Here is a 17,004-nt window from a genome sequence, read left to right as displayed (position 1 = left end):
CACCTTTATGTGTTTGATTGCTCTGTAACTATTTTTGTGTCTAATGTGACATAGGGATGTAGTTGTGAGGTTTTTGTGTAGACAACTGGCCCAGCTATAGAACAGTCCACCCTTTCCTTATGATTAGCAAAGCCACCAAGGATAAAAATGATGTGTTTGACTACTCAAAATTAAAGATTTATGCCCAATCTTCCCCAACAGATAGAGTTCATGAAGGGGACACAGGCAGGGAGAAGATATTTGCATATCTTGGGATGCAAGGGATTTTATTTAAAGAAAAAGTCAGAGTACCCAATAGGAAAACAAGCAAGTGCTACAGGTGGGCAGTTCACAGATCCTAGGGGCCAGTAAACATAGCAAGAAATGCTCAGCCACAGGAGCACTCAGTTAAATTCGAACAAGACAGATGAGATGCCATTTTAAGTTCATTGGACTAGCAAAAATGGGGGAAATGATATGTAAAGTTTGCTAAAATTTTGGCATATTTTCTCCTGGTTTTTTAAAAATGGATTTGTTATCAAATCTAGCCTGTCATCCTCCCGTTCCTACTGTCAGTGGCCAGATCTCACCTAGGAAGTGGAGAGGCCCTACCCCAGGGGAGATATGTGCATTCTTCAACTGAGGTTTTTTTGACCTACTTTCCATTTGCTCCCCTGGCAGGTCTAATAGGGCTGTGCCACACAGCCAGGAATCTGCTGAGTCACCTTGCAAGCTGACGGGTCTTTCATCTTCCCAACTCCACAGGCCAAAGGTCACCAGGGAAAAGGGATTAAGGAGACCCACCTGCTTGGAGAGTTCCAAAGAAAAGTGTTTATCCCAAGTACCTTTCAAAAAGAAAGACTCACAGAGGAGGTTTTCACAGACATTCACTTAGATGCAAAAATCAACAGATGTGAGCTGCAGCCCACTCTCCTTTCATCTTCTGTGTACCTGTTACACAGCTAAATTAAAAGGTACAGGGGGTGGGCCTGGAGGAGCACATCAAAGTGGCAGCAGGGGCTGCTTCCACTGAGCTGGTTTATTTTACCTTGAATGTTAGAGATGGAAAATGTCTATAGGCTACAAAGGGAAAGCTCGGGTCTAAATAACTGCCTGGAACTTGTCACTTTTGTTTCAGGATCAGTCTCTTCTACTGGTCTGAGGAGGAAGGCACATGCTTTGCATGCTGGGGTTCTATTTGGGCACATCAGCCAGCCAAAGAATACCGAGTTTTCAGGCATTGCCACAGCAGCAGGAGGATGCCTGCTTCCTCGGGCCACAAGCCCTACCCTCATGTGGTTTCTACCTCCACCACATTAACACCTCTATTTAGAAAGGTTGACCCATCATCATAACCCTCTGAAAATTGTATCTGGCCAAAAGCATCAGTTCATTTTGGATTCTTACCAAAACTGAAGTTGTTTTTTCCCTACAAATGCGGTATCTTTCTCATGAAAGCATACAGCTCTTACAAGAAATTGAGAATATAGTTTTTGGGTGGGTGGGGGGAATCCCTTGCCCTTGTTTTCCTAGTGCCAACCTCACAAAATCTGGTACCACATGCCCTGGGATTTTGTCATGGGAGATGATTCAGTTAATTAACACACTGCTCTCACGTACACTTGGAAACAGAGGTTCAGTTTCCTTTGGTTCCTGACAAAGCTGCTTATGATACATACCTGGTGCTGGTGCTTTCCTCCATACATTTCATTACAGGCTATATTTAGCACCTCGTCTGAGGCCCGGAGGCTCGCCGGCTCCTATGTAGCATGTCTCCGCTTTCATGCCTGCTGCAAAGTGCCTACATTGCTATCTAACACCCTGTGTCCCCACTGAGGATAGTGACATCTAGACAAACATATGTCAGTTGTCGAAGACAGCCCCAGTGCTTGGGAGGCCTGACTGTGCAGTGGCGATGAACACTGGATATCCTGCGGTAAAAACCCTTGTAGATTTGAAAAAAGGTCTCAGTGTTTGACCACGCGTTCCTTCGGTCACAAGTGACGGGCCGCATTTTCGGGGCCCCTTCACACTCCGGGAGGAGCTGCGCGCGCGCCGCCGGAGGGCGCCTGCGGAGGGCAGCACAAACACTTCCCTCGCTCCACTAGGATGGTGTTTGTTGCTTATCAATTTGTTAGAGTGCTTTACGCAGGACTCAGTCCATCCGCACCGCACGTGGGTCTGAGACTTCACACCGGGCTTAGCAGACTCCGACGGCACCCCCCCCCCCCACTGCGCGCATCAACGCCAGAACGAAACAGAACAGGAGGACTGCACACCACCTCCCAACGCCAACGCCAGCGCCCGGGCGCCTGCCTTTATAGCAAGCCGGAGAGGGGCGGAGCCGGCAGGCGCCGCGACGTAATGACGTCAGGCCCAGCGGAGGGCGGGGCTAGGGCGGCGGCGTGCGCTTGGGTACCTCGGGTGCCTCCTCGTCGTCGTCCTCCTCCTCCGCTTCCCCTTCAGCGTTCTCCTTCTCGCCGTCCTCCTCCGGGACCCCCTTCCCAGCGTCCCCTCTGCGCCCTCCCCTTCTGTTTCCCTTGGCCGCCCGCAGCCGCCATGGGCCCGCGCCCGTCGCGCCGCCGGGCCGAGGACAGCTGAGGCGCGGTGCGAAGATGGGCGAGGGCGGAGCAGGGCCCGAGCGCCAGCCCGAGCAGCCCGGGCGCCCCGCGCGCGCCCGCCCGCGCCGCCGCGGGGATGCCCGCGCCCGCCGCCGCGCCCTGAGCGCCTTTGTCTGCCGCCCGCGCCGCCCGCCTCATCACTGGCCTCGCGGGCCCGCGCCGCGGCCGGGGGCGCGCCCATGAAGATGGAGCCAGGCCGACCGGCCTCCCCCGCGGGCGGCCGGGGCCCGGACCCAGAGCCCGGCGGGCCCGCGGCCGCCCCGCGCACGCCCGCCGCCCCCTCCCCGCGCATGGGGCTCTGTCCGCAGGACCCCGCGGTCGGCGCGATTGCCGGGCGGGTTGCGGGCCCGGAGCGGCGGCCGCAGCGTGCCGGCCAGGAGCCCGACCCTGACCCGCCGCTGCTGGAACTCGGCCCACTTTTTTCTTGGACTACGGAGCCTGAGGGTGACGGCCCCGCAAGTTGCCCGCACAGCGCGTCTGTCCCCGCGCAGGATTTTAGCCGCAGCCACCACCTGAGGGGCGAGGTCGATTTTTTCCCTTCCTTCCCCTCGCCCACGGTGGGCGAGCCGGCGCTGGAGGTGGGTCCCGGGGACCCCGACCGGCCCTCGGACTTCAGCCAGACCCTCCCCCTAGCGAGCGAGCCCTCGGGGTGTCCGGAGGATGGCCCCCGCCTCCGGGCCGTGTTCGATGCCCTGGACGGGGATGGGGACGGCTTCGTCCGCATCGAGGACTTCGTCCAGTTCGCCACCGTCTACGGGGCAGAGCAGGTAACTCGCAGCCTGGGAGCCTGGCCCCGTGCGGTGGTCGCGGGGTGCACTGTTAAGGCTAGGGGTCCCGCGTTCTCTTTTGATTCACTTCTGCCAGTACCTCTTCCCCCTTTAATGAGGTTCTTTATGACTTAATGAGGAGTCAGTTTTTTTCCTTGCCATTCCAAGCCACACAAGCTGGATCGTTCCTAATTCGAGGGGAGCTCCTGGCTTGGGAACATGTCCCCAGGCTGCCCGATAGACGGGCCCCCTGCATGGGTAAGTGCTAGCGGTTCCGCCAACTGAGCGCCCAGGTCTGGCTTGGCTGAAGTAGTCCACTCCTTGGGTCTGCAAAGTCGAGGCTGCACTTGGACGCTGAAGATCATGTTAATAGACACCTATTTTAAGCGCAGTTACTTTACTGTGTGTGATTGGCGTATGTTCTACGTAAATTCGTTATCTTACTGTTTGGGAGACAGTGAACTCTAAAAATTTTCACTTCCGTACCTTCTGTGCAGAGGGGAAAGAGATGAACCCTGGTAGGTGGGGAATGAGCCTCAGAGCACCGTGGTGAATGCAGACTCGAGTAGAACTCCACTCGGGACACCTCCACTCTTGTAGGACAGGTGAGACGCTGGACAGGAATGCACAGTGCAGTGTGGCAGGTGTCCCCTGAAGCTCCCAGTGCCGTGGCTGCTTTGGGAGGTGGGCCTCAAGACCCAGGCCTTCCCTCTCCTCCCCCTCCAGCACTTACAGAAGTTAAGGTGAAGAAGGCATCAGGACTGTGTGTTCTGCAGTTAACCCAAATAGACATTAAGTAGATTACTGGTGTTAACGTTTAAATATTTTATTTAGCAGTGGAAAATCCCTAAAATGCTGATCTGCTAGGTTTTGTATTTTATTGACTTCTCACACGTGCAGACAGTTGTTAAGTGGGTGTTCAGTTTAAGTGGGTGTTAAGTGGGTGTACAGATGCATGTTTAAACCAAGAGATCTTTAAGAGGTAGAATTACACCCTACCATTTAGGGTGTCTGTCATAACATTAAGAACCTTTATCCGTGTACCCCTTGAGGGTTCAGTGTCCGTTAAGCTGTCATGTAAAGAACTGGCTCATCCTGAGTCAGGGCTCCTTGTTGAGTTTTCAGCCTGGGAAGATGTGCAAGCCTCTGTGGGCATCCTGAATGTTGGGGTCAGTGTGACCCTCCTGTTTAGCTCTGGGTTGGAAGATATTGCTCAGGTTGGTCTTCCATCTCTTAGTTTAATGGGCAGAGAGATAGATACATGACTGACAATTTCCGGTATGGTTAACGTGGATTGTGATTGCTGGTTCAAGTTTTTTTATGGTTTTTTCTTTTTGCCCCTGGGCTGAAGAGCACCTTGGGTATCCTTGGTTGTTTTTAACTAGTGTGACGTGTCTTTTCTCCAAACACACCCTTCCTTGTTACACCATGATGTGTCTTTTCTCCAAACATACCCTTTATCATTACACCAATCAAAGATGTTAGGAAAGTGGCACTTTTGTTCCTCTTTACCATAATCTGACCCCAGTCTCTACCTTACAGCTTAAGTGAGGCTCATTTATATTTTCATTGGATCATCAACCTTTCTTATGGTGACAGTAGGCAGACAGGATTCATCCTACTTGACAGGAAACTGGAGGCCCAGAAAGGTTAAATAACTTTCCAAGGCCTCAGAGATTGTCAGTGCCAGAACTAGGACTTGAACTAGGTCTTTTGGCTCTTAAGGTTTAGATGGCTCTCAGCTTAGGTTTGGTGGCCCTAAATATTCCCACAAAGTGTCATCTCATTGATTTCCATAAAATCCTTTTCATTTGAAAACCACCTTCTGTTGAAACATTCTTATTGATCACAGTGGGAAAAACTTTGGGTTGCTATTGGGGGCTGAGATTTTTGTTAGTACAAAGTAGAAATGAGTCAACATTCTTTGCTCTGATAGCTCCTGGTGGAATGTTAAGTTTAAGGGTAAGGCAGGGATGACTCAGGATTTGGTGTGGATGGGCGAGTTGGGGAGATCTGTGGCATTGCCCCTTCTGTCTGCTCTCCTAGACTGCTCAGGAAGAAGTACCTGTGATCTAAGTACCTGACTTACATGAGCTTCCTGGGATGATGAAGAGAGCTCTTGTTTTGGAGCAGATAATTAACAGGGTAATGAAAGGTTGATTTTTGTGTCTGTAAGCTTTGCTAGCCTTGATTATGACTCAGGCTTGCTTTTCCAAGTCCAGTGTTGAAATACGTTATAGAGAAGCAAAGAAAAGAAATACTCTTTGACGGTGAAGTAGTTTGGGAAAAAGTAAAAAATTCTACATTATGATAAATATTTTTTATTTTTTAAAATGAAAAATCTTGAACGTATATAAGAATACAGAGACTAATCTATTGAAACACTCTACCTGTCCCCAAGTCATCACTCAGTGTTCACAGTCTTGGTTCATCTGTAAACTCACCACTCCCCACCCCCAGATATCTTTTGAAGCACATACTTGACATTTCGTCCATAAATAGCTCAGTATATATCTCTGAAAGATAAGAACTCTTTTTAAAACATTCATGATTTTTTTTTAAAAACCATAGGAACAGTTTGGATAAGCTGGATAGATAACAGCAATAAAGATGATAAATTTTTGTACTTTCCACCTGAGATTTCAAAATACTGAATGCATGAGACTCTTAGGCTGGTCACATTACTGTCCTTGATGATAGCAACTAGATTATCCTGGTTACTGTCAAATTTTCAAAGATAGCATGTTCATTCTCTCTTATGTAATCTGTTTATGAAGGAAGCTTTTTAAATTATTTAAGTGGATTATCTGAATTTTTAATAGGCGCCGTTCCCATTCAGAATACAGATGGCTTTTGTGACCCTCTTTCTTTAGCAGTGTCATGGTGTGTTTGGATCTCATTACATCATCTGGTGATAGATCAGGTGTGGTGTAATATAACACAGTGTTAGCAGGAATCAGGAGGAGAAAGAGGACTACTGTGGAGCTTTCTGGTTGTGTTTTCTTGAAATAGGAATTTACAGTCATATATGCCAGACACTAGTTGTGAGTTTGGAACAGGTTATTTTTAACGTCTCTGCTGTCTCTGAAGATTCCTCATTGACATGACCCCTTCATACTGAGAGGACTGATGGTTTTGTACTCACACCAATGTAGAAGGCGGAAATTGCAAAATAAATTATAAGTATTATGAGAAAGGATTAGTTTCTTTTGGTTTTGCTTTCCAGTGAAATTAATTATAATTGTAAAGATTTTCACATTTTATTACAGCACTCACATAAGCATTTATATTTTAACAGTCACTGATTCTTTCCAGAGAACCCTTCACGTTGGAGCACTGAATGCCCTTCAGTCACCTTGTGGTCTGTCTGCCATTCGCAGTACTTGCATGTAGGCTGCTGAAGGAAGTGTTGATGCACAGGTCTCCCTGCCTTTCTTTCCTGCACCTCTGCTGGTAGGCAGTTGGAACTCCCTAGGGACATTTGGCTGCACCTTTTAGTTGCTTCAGTGTCCTTTGCAGTTTCTGTCCTAGCCTTGGATTTGTGTGTGTCTATGTGTGAGTGAGAGAGAATGAGCATGTGTGCGTGAACAGGTGCATATAGGAACTAGTGTGTGTGTCAGGGTCTGTGTGCAGATGAACTGTTAAAAGGCAGATGATCCTGTCTGTGCTTGAATTACAGGCAATTTTGTTAGTGTCTTAAAAAACACCTTTTTTATAATGTAAATGTAATACATGCTTATTATTTTAAAAAAACTGGAGAATACAGAATGGTATAAAATATAAAGCAAAAAATGATCACTGTCTTGAGAAAAACACTATTAGCATTTTAATGCATTTCCTTCCAGACTTTTTTGTACACATACACACACAACTTTCTATAGAAGTATGTAATTGAGATCATATTGGGTAGAAGAAGCTCATTTTTATAGATGTTCCTTGTTTTAAAAAATGAAATAATACAAATAAGCAAAATAAAAAATGAGAATCACCTATAATCCCACCATCCAGAGATAACTACTTAGTATTTAATATGTAAATTAAAATATGTGTAATAAATGTTTCATTGTCCCCAGATGGTATAGTTCCACATCTGTTGTTATGAACCTGCTTTTACCTGTTTTTTAAAAACTGAGGATCTCAGGTGTATACATTTATCCTGTATGGAGGGTATTGCTTTCCAGGACTCGCCACTCCCCCTCTTGGATACTAAAATCCTCGGAAGCTCTAGTTCCTTATATAAAATGGTGTTTATTTGCTTATAACCTACACACATCCTCCCATATACTTTAAAACATCCTCATTTTACTTATGTAATACAATGTAAATGCCACACAGTTTTAAATACAATGTAAATGCTATGTATATAGTTGACAACATGGGGCAAATTCAAGTTTTGCTTTTTGGAACATTCTGGAATTTTTCCCCTGAATATTTTTGACCTTTGGTCCGTTGAATCCGTGGATGTGAAACACAGATATGGAGGGTGAACTATACTTTAATAGAAGTCAAAGGTTTATAGAATATAACCAAGGAAGATTCAGCATCGTTAGGGATTATTCCAGTGTAAGACCTAACATATAGGAGGAATTTAATAACATGTAGACCACACTGACAAGGTTGTAAAGAACACTAAGTTTATGGTTGATTCCTCTTCAGACACTTTGTTCAAATGCTGGAAATAGGGTCTAAACATTAATTATAATCGAAAACATCAGACTAAAGGTTTCGGCATCCATTGAAGACTGTTATGGGGCCCTTGAAAGTACTTTTATGATAGTTGCAAGGTCTCCAGAGTAACTTAGATTATCACTTCTGATATTAGCAGATAGTTGTGTATAAATTGATTGTACATATACCGTGATTTTAACTGTAAAAATTATCCCTGTGAAAAAAGTCTTGAAGAAAATATTTATTTTCAGTAGAAGTTTTCAATAGTTTCAAATAGACTATTGACTATTTTCAATAGTCGATTTTGTTGTGTTACAAAGGAAATACTAAAAATTATTTTTAGTTATGTGAGTGTGTTGGGAGATGTGTTTGTAGGAGTAGGGGTGGGGTGAAAATGGGGCTGGTTTTATTTGAAGTATTGGCCAAATTTTCTATTATGTTACTGATTTCAATTAATTTGAAAAGTAGTTCCTGTACACCTATAAACTAAAGAGTAAAGATGAATCTAGTAAAAAATTTCATTATACCATCTTTAGAAATAAAAATGTAAATAAACCCTAAAGAGAAAATATTTACTTGTTTTACTTTGACTCAGTTAAGATTTTAGGTCAATATACAAAATACATCTAAAGAAACTCAGATTTTCTAGTAAATTTTAAAACTTTATAGAACACTAAACTGGAATGTTAATATACTTATCGAAGATGGATTGTTAATTTTTATTGATACTTGGAAAAATGCATGTTAGAAAATGCCTATAATTCTCGAGGGTTGGCTTCCAGATGGGCATTGTGCTTTCATCAATATTTAACATCAGTATCTAACATAAGTAACTAAGAACTCTCTGGTGAAAAGAATGGCACTGACTGCATTGTAATTTTCAAAAGTTTTTGAGCAGTAGATTAGCACAAATGGATTGAGTATCATTATTAGGGAGGAAAAGAAATTTTTTCGGTAGGTACAGTTTTCTGTCTAAATATTTAGTACTTTTATGCAAGTTGGTATAACTCTGGTTACAGTCTTTAGTATTGTGTTTGTCATAAATTTCAGAACCAGAGCCAGCGGTCCTGCCTCATTGTCTGTATGCCTCTTGCTGGGCAAGTTGAGCCTTGGGCTCACAACAGCAAGCCTTGGTGGGTGCTGCCACTTTTCTGTAGGGACATATTGTGGGTATTGAGGATGGATTCTCTGAGTGTGACAAACCAGAGGGCTGGTAACATTTTAGTATTATTAGTTGTAAACACAGGAAGCACTATCACTGTGTATTATATTAAGCGCTTGTGTACACAGGATCTATATGTTGATAATTTGGGATTTCTAAAATCCCAGGTAATTTTAGCTGTTTTCTTGAAATCCCAGTGATGTTTCTAAAGATCTTAAAGATTTAAGGATAGACAAGTCCTGTAATTCTTGTTTGTTAAATGATCTACTTTGCTTTTTCTTTTGTTGAATACTTTTTAAAAACCTTTGCAAAAGTTTTAGATCCTCCTGTGCCCACAGGTGAATAGTCCTATTATAGTCAGAAATGAGCCTGTCTGTTTATATCCCTGTTTTGAGCTAGGGCTCCAGGGTATTGGGAATGTACCAGTGTTGTTGATGATGGAGGACTTCATGATTCATTGTTCTTTTTTATTTCACATACTTTATTCTGATTTTTCTTTAAACAAATTTAATCAGCTTAAAGCCTAAAACTCAGGTTATGGCTGATGTGGTGGTACCTGTTGGCTCAGTCATAGGTGGTTATCTGTTCAATCAGAGGCATTGTTCAGTATTGTAAAGACTTCTGTTGCCATAAATCATTGGGTCAGTAAACAGAACAATGGCTTAGCATTTTAGTGTCACTAGCAATTCAAGGGTGTTTTGTAAACCTTTTTGTTTAGTTTAAGCTTCCTGCCAGTGAACACATTAATCATATATTTTTTAAAGTTAAATGGAAAAAAAAAAAGGACCTGCTGTATAGCACAGGGAACTGTATTCAATATCTTGTAATAACCTATAATGGAAAATAATTTGAAAGAGAATATATATATATATAACTGAATCACTACTATACACTTGAAACTAGCACACATTGTAAGTCAACTATACTTCAGTGTAAAAAAATAAAATTTAAAAAAGTCAAATGGTAATTTAAAATTTACTAATAGATTGCTTGAGCCACAATAAAAGTAAAAATCCACATTGATTAGAGAGATTAGCATTTTTTTGAAAGCCTACCTTTTTAAAATCTTCAGCAGTGAGAATACTTTACATCCTGACAAGGATGAGAGTGGTTGAAAGGTTGTGAGCTGGGGGAGAGACCTGAGAGATGGCAGCCTCCTGGCTCTCCTCTGAGCACTGTTAGAGTTGGTGGGCTCTGTGTCAGGTCCATCCTGGATCTCCTGACCACGCCCTGTGCAGGAGCCTAGGTCTTCACCTGGAAGATTGGGGAGGCACAGCCAGCCCAGGGCACCTCTCTGGCCCCAGTGTTCTTGAGTAGTGGTTCTCAGTAAGATTTTTTAAAATCATATGAGTCACGGATAAAAGGCTGATATAAAAACTCTTAGAAGTCAAAGGGAAAAAAAGACTAAAAGCTGATAGAAGAATGGACAAAAGATATGAAAACATTGCATAGAAAAAGATAAACAGACGGCCTTTAAATATGTGAAAAGATGCTCAGGTTCACGCATGATAAAAGAAATGCATATTAAAATCTCTGAGGTAACATTTCTCATGCATCTTGTTGATGAAATTGTAAAAGCTTGGACACTTCCTTTTGATGAGACTCTTGAGAAGCAGGCACACTCTCACATTGCTGGTGGGACTGCAGAGTGGTACAGTTCTCATCGAGGGGAGCTGGGCAGTACCTTTGTGTGCAGTTACCTTCAGTGTGACAGTCATTTTCCCCAAGGATGCACCTCCACAGACATAAAGCATAAGATGCACAAGGTTATTCACTGCAACATTATCTGTGATATAAAAATGGAAACAACCTGAATGTCCATCCCGGATGAATGAACTGAGGAAAATCCACTTAACAAAGAACTGTGCAGCTGCAGAAATAAAAGAGGAAGATTCCCTATGAACTGGTAGAGAGTCATATCCAAGAATATTAAGTGAAAAAGTACAAATTAATCTGCATAGTATATGGTAAGAAAGAATGGGTGCTGTGTGATGCCTCTTATAGAAGTTTCCTTGAGTTAATTATGGAGACGGAAAGTAGAATGGTGGTTGCCAGGGGAAGGGGGGATGGGGAATTAGTGTTTAATGGGTAGAATTTCAGTTGAGGAAGATGAAAAAGTCCCAGAGATGGATAATGGTGGTGATTGTACAGTGTGAATGTACTCAGTACCACAAGAGCTGTATACTTTAAAACGGTTGACTTACCTCAGTTTAAAAAAAAGAGAGGTTAGGGGGAAGAGATGAAGGATCTGAGGCTCAGAAACCTGAGTGATGGACTTCAGCTCAGAGGAGGAGAAATTGACAGAAAGAATAAGAAACCTCGACCCCTAGACTGGGCTCTTCTCTTCATCCATCTTCCCAGCCTATAGTCCGGATCCTCCACCCATCTGAGGCTTCAGTAGTCACAGGCTCCAGGACAGGGTCTGACTGGAAAGAGAGAAAAAGAAAGAGATGGGGGAGGAAAGGAAGGGTAGGGAGGGAGGGAGAAGAAAAGGAAGAAAGGGAGAAGAGGGGAAGAAGAATATGTGTATATTATAAACCAATTATACTTCAATAAAAATTTTTTAATGAATATGTATTTGCAAAAAGAAACATGAAGGATAGACAAGAAACTAATTAAGATAGTTTATTTGAGTAGGTGGGAGCAAGGTGTAAGGGATCTGGATGGGAGTGAAACTTATCTGAGTATGCCTTTTTATATAATTTTGACTTTAAAATATTTTTATTTTTTTTATTTTGGTGGTGGTAGGGGAGGTAGTTAGGTTTATTTATGTTTAGAGGAGGTACTGGGGATTGAACCCAGGACTTTGTGCATACTAAGCATGCGCTCTACCACTTGAGCTATACCCTCCCCTCCTAATTTTGACTTTTTGAACCATGCAAATATTCTCCATATTCAAAAAATAAAACAATGATAGAAAAAAGGTGAATTCAAATAGAAACAAATGAACTTGGAAGTATATTGAATTAATAGCATAACCATATAGGAAGGAAAAATTCAAGTCAAACATAGTACTCTATTCTTTAGTGGGATGTATTCAGGAGAAAAAAAAAACTACAAAGAAACAACTACAAAGTAGGCTTCTTGCCAATTGATTAGAGTAGTAGTTCTCAAGTTACTTTGGTTGTATTTTAGGATAGGGCAAATATGTAAACATACTGGTGTTGGGAACAGGTTCTCTGGGAGAAAAGAGATGAAGTGTGGTGTGGAAGAGGTGAGGAAGAACCTTGTTGTCTTGGGGTCAAAATAGAGTTATCAGTATGAATACATGATTTAAAAAGTTCCTAGGTCTGTCTTCTGAGAGGGTCTGGGAGCAATGACCCCAGTAGCAGTGAGTACACCTAGTCCCCAGATCTCAGTTGTCAAGTACCATTTTCCACTGAAGCAATCAGGGATCTTTGGAGAAATGACTTATTCCAGGTTATGGGCAGGGAAAATTCATTGTCAGCCTGGATTATCTTATACCAAAAGGACGGAAGTGTTCGAAAATTGATGGGGTTGTGTCAAAAAAAAGAGCAGCAGTTTCTACTGTGCAGATCTGGGGCATTTTGAGCACACACAAAAAATAATGATAATGGATATGTTAAGTTTAAGAAGTCCATGGTACACAGAGGGTAAAAATCAGTCATAGTGATACTCCAGAGCAGGTGCATGGGGCCTCTTCGGACTACTGTCAGTCAGAGGGGGAAGACTGACATTAGAGAGTCAGTGTTCTGCAGCCACCAGGGTACTAGTTGATTCAGGCAAGGATCATCAGTGGTTGCCACAAAACACTGTGTAAACATGTGTCAGGGGTTGCGGGAGTGGGACAGGATACTCACAGTGAAATATCTTTCCATTAATGATAGATTACAAAGGGGAAAAAATACCTTTATATTGGAGAAGTCTGGCAGACTCCACCTCGACCAGGTAGTCAAACTCAGATTCCCCAGTAATGGGCAGATTATGTGTCCCTCTATGGGAGGCACAGGGAGGGATGACATTCTTGCCAAAAATGTTTGACCTTAGTCATGTAATGAGGAATAATCAGACCCAGACTGGAGGGTGTCTACCCGACAGCTGCTTGGACTCTTCAGATATCAGTGTCGTTAAAAGGGTCGGGAACCTAGATTGAAGAAGACTAGAGAATTGTGACAGCTAATGCCTGGCTCTTGATTGGATCCTGAATTTAAATAAAAAACAAAACAACAAAGGCCATTATTGGGATGTTTGGGAAAATGTGAATATAGACAGAGTACTTGATAATGACAGTGTTAAATTTCTGGGGTGTCATAATGCTATTGTAATTATGTAGGAGGGTGGTCCCTGTTCCTAGGAAATGCATGTTGGAAGGATTTAGGGAGGTATCATGATGTCTATAATATATTTTTAATAGTTCCACAAAAAAAGTGTGTGTATGTATAAAGAGCCGTAAAGCCAACGTGGAAGGACATTAACCATTGATGACTCTTGGGGAGGGATGTCCAGATGTTTCTTGTATTATGTGAACTTTACAGTGAGCTGGATGTATTTCAAAATAAAAAGGAAAAATACAATACGGGAAGTTCACTGATGACCATTTATACTTCATCCTATATGGTATGTTAGATTTTGTAGCTCTTACCAGTCTTGGAAACAACCAACAAAAAGAAACAGAAAACCTCCTTTGTTCTCAAACAAGTGAAAGGAACATTACACACAAAAGAGGTTTTACTTCTCATTAACTCAACCCCCATTCTAGCATTTTTTGGGTCATAGATGACATGGGGTGTGAAATGACCCTTTTTTTTTGACATGGGTTGAAATGGGAGATTGAAAACTCCTCTTAAACTAGGAATAGCTGAGTGGTGAAACCATGTTCCTATTTATTAAGAGATTCTCCTTCCCTGAGGGATGTAAATGTCTTATTCAACCTACTGGTTCAATCAATAGGAAATTTAGAGAGAGCTTCCTTCTCTCCTCTCTAGAGATGGTGTTCAGATGGGATAAACCCATATTTGAATAAATACATGAAAGGAGCTTAGAAGTGCATAGAGGACCTGAAGATTAATTTCTTGTTTCAGGGTAACTTCATGTGTTTTCTGCCTTGTGGTTTGTCATGAAAGTGGTCAGATGCTACTGTGGAGCTGTTGGGTACGTGGCTTGTTTCATTGTGTATGTAGGCATTGACCAAGTGCAGCAAAATGGGTTTGTGGTGGTGGGTTGGTTTAAGCCTCAGAGTTGCCCGTTCTCACTGCTAGTGATGTAGAAAGCATTTAAATGTGGTTAAATATATTTTGTGACCTTTTGGTGATGGTCAGGAGAGTCCTTGTGTAGGTTGTTGATGCCTTAGGCTAATGATTCATACATAAACTTTTTGTCTCAGACCCTGTTACATTGTTCAGTGTTACTGAGGACCAACTAGCTTTTGTTTATATGGGTTATTTCTATTGGTCTTTACTGTATTATAAAGTAAAACTTAAAAAAGATCTAAAATATCTTTTTATTAATTCATTGAAAAGAATCCATTACAAATTTTAAAAATAACTGCTTTCTAAAATGGTGAGAAGAGTGGCATTTTATATTTTGGCAAGTCTCTTAAACATCTGGTTTGATTGAAGAGAGCCGGGTTTTTTTTTATATCTGCTTCTGGAAGCAATTGGTTGTGTTGTGTAGTCTCTGGAAAATTCTACTGTACCTTCATGAGAGAGTGCAATGGAAGAAAGCAAAGAGCGTCTTAGAATGTTTATGAAACTGGGTTTGATCTTGCAGACCCCCCCTTCCTCAGACATTAAGGTCCCTAGACCACTGGTTGAGAACAACTGTCTGACACTCCTAAGTGGCCAAGTTGTCGCCTGGTCTCACACTTAGATGCATCGGAGTCACCTGGAGATTCTTTTAAAACTGACTGCTGGGCCCACTCCACAGTGTGTGGTTTACCTGGTCTGTGGGGCCTGATGGTTTCCTTGGCACCAGTTTCCGGTGACGCTGCTGCTCCTGGTCCTGGGGTTGTGTGTGGAGAGCCACTGTCCTGGAGAGATTTGAAAACATTTGCATCTCTTTAAAGACCACCTGCCAGTCATATTTTAACCTCACCCTGTTCCTCTCTGCTCTGTTTACCTTGATACTAATTTCATAAGTGTGCTTGGGGCCCCTCACTGCTTTCTGTCTAGTAGGGAAGCCAGGACCCTGACCAAGAGGTCCATCCACCTTGGCCTGCCCTTCCTGACATGTCTCTGCTACTCTCTTGCCTCAGCCTGCTACATGTTTTTGATACTTAATTTAATTTTATGTTTTAGTTTGATTTTTTATCATGTGTTTAGTTTATAAAGTCAAGCATTGTTCTGCACGGTGTATGACAAAAGTTGCTGTATTCGCCTTCCTGCCCTGCCTCCAGTTCCCAGACTCCTGGCTGGTTCCTTCTAGTGTTTTTCTCCCCAGTTTTTTAGATAGTTTCTCCTGACTTTCTCTTGTGGAAGTTACACACACGTATTTCCCTTCCATCTCCTCTATTCTTTCAACACAGGTCATCCTAATCCTGGCTAAATAGGCGTTCTGTGTTTATCTTATTCTGACTGCAGCCAACCCATTTCCTATATGTTTTCCTTTGTTTGTTTTTTTTTGTACCTGTCAGTAGTTCTTTGTAGCCTGTCTGCCACCATCTGACTGTTCTGCTTGCACACTGGGGCTCCCGCGGTTGTGTTCTCTAGGGGGGCTTGCCTCCCACCGCTGGGCCTGGGGTCCTGCTTGGGGAGCACCTCTGACTGTGTCTCCTGAGTCGGCCTTCCTGCCTGAGGTTGCCTGTTAGACCCTCAACTAGGCTTTTCTTTTCAGGTCTGATGCTCGGTGCCTGTTCCACATCCTGCACTTTACTGGGGCATCAAGCATCCCCTCTTAACATTTCTGTGTTCTCTGCTCTCAGCGCATTCCCACTTGTCTGTCCCCAGGTGTCTTCTGGAACATTGGGGCCTCTCCCCTGGAGCTGCATTTTCCCCTGGACTTCCTGAAGGGAGGGGAGAGAAGGTCACGTGTCCCCCATTTAACTCGTTTAAGCCTCTCTCTCTCCTCTCAGCTTCCCACACATGCATCTGTTAGAACAGGCCTGGGAATCTGCCTGTGTGCTTTCCTCCCTGCTCCACCAGAGTCCCGTGACACAGGTGGAGCAGGACTTGTCACTGTCCCCAAGCTGAGGAGCAGGACCGGACTCAGGCTCTGTGGGAAATCTGTGTCAACAAATGATTTGGTTTAGCCTGTCTCATCTGTATTTTGTATGTGTGTAAAAGTTTTTGTATTTTGACAAAGTCTACATACACAAACTTGGGTTGTGATAACCTTAGAGTATTCCTTTACGTTGAAGTGTTGTGGTTGGTAGGCATTTATTTTTTCCAGTTTTCCTCTACTCAGACTAATGCCACTATACCTCCAATCATACGGGTTTCTTTTCACGTACCTAACTCCTAAGCAAGACCTAATTTTTGTGCTGGGAAAATTGAGGTTATTGTCTCAGGCTTGGAGATGTTGATATTTAAAAGGGATTTAGTCAGGCTTTCTTAGCCTGTCAGGGCTTTTCTGTGGGATTCATAGTAGGTAATGAAGGGAGGAGGCAGAAAGAAAGTCCTTGGCTGTGCTTCTGGAAATACCTCAACTTTTTCAGCAAAAGCTTTCTGTTACTGGCTCTAAAATGCCGTCCTGAGATGTAAGCTGAGACCTCAGGCTGAGCTGCCGAGTCCCGCCCCTGCCTGGTTTGCAGGCGCTCAGCCCCACGTGCTGGGTGCTTTGAGGAATGCGGAGCTGCCGTTGATGGCCTCTGGCCAGGTGCTGCTGGACGTCATGTTCTTTGGTGTTTAGG

The 17,004-nt window shown here is 43.4% G+C and overlaps 1 protein-coding gene across 5 annotated transcripts in view; it reads left to right on the top strand.

Moving 5' to 3' along the window:
• Positions 1 to 2,369: 2,369 nt before the first annotated feature.
• RAB11FIP3 (RAB11 family interacting protein 3) overlaps positions 2,370 to 17,004 on the top strand; it is a 75,965-nt gene continuing 61,330 nt past the window's right edge. The window contains exon 1 of one of the 5 annotated variants that reach the window (XM_074346681.1): positions 2,370 to 3,367. In XM_074346681.1, coding sequence (XP_074202782.1) covers positions 2,780 to 3,367 — 588 coding nt within the window. In that variant the 5' untranslated portion in view covers positions 2,370 to 2,779. The remainder of the gene's footprint in view (positions 3,368 to 17,004) is intronic. The other 4 variants (XM_074346678.1, XM_074346680.1, XM_074346677.1 and 1 more) reach the window with 4 other exon arrangements.

Source organism: Camelus bactrianus, chromosome 18, assembly GCF_048773025.1.
Source record: "Camelus bactrianus isolate YW-2024 breed Bactrian camel chromosome 18, ASM4877302v1, whole genome shotgun sequence".
Classification (NCBI taxonomy): Eukaryota; Metazoa; Chordata; class Mammalia; order Artiodactyla; family Camelidae; genus Camelus; species Camelus bactrianus.
The sequence above is the reverse complement of the archived record's forward strand: the minus strand, read 5'-3'. Positions and strand labels throughout refer to the sequence as shown.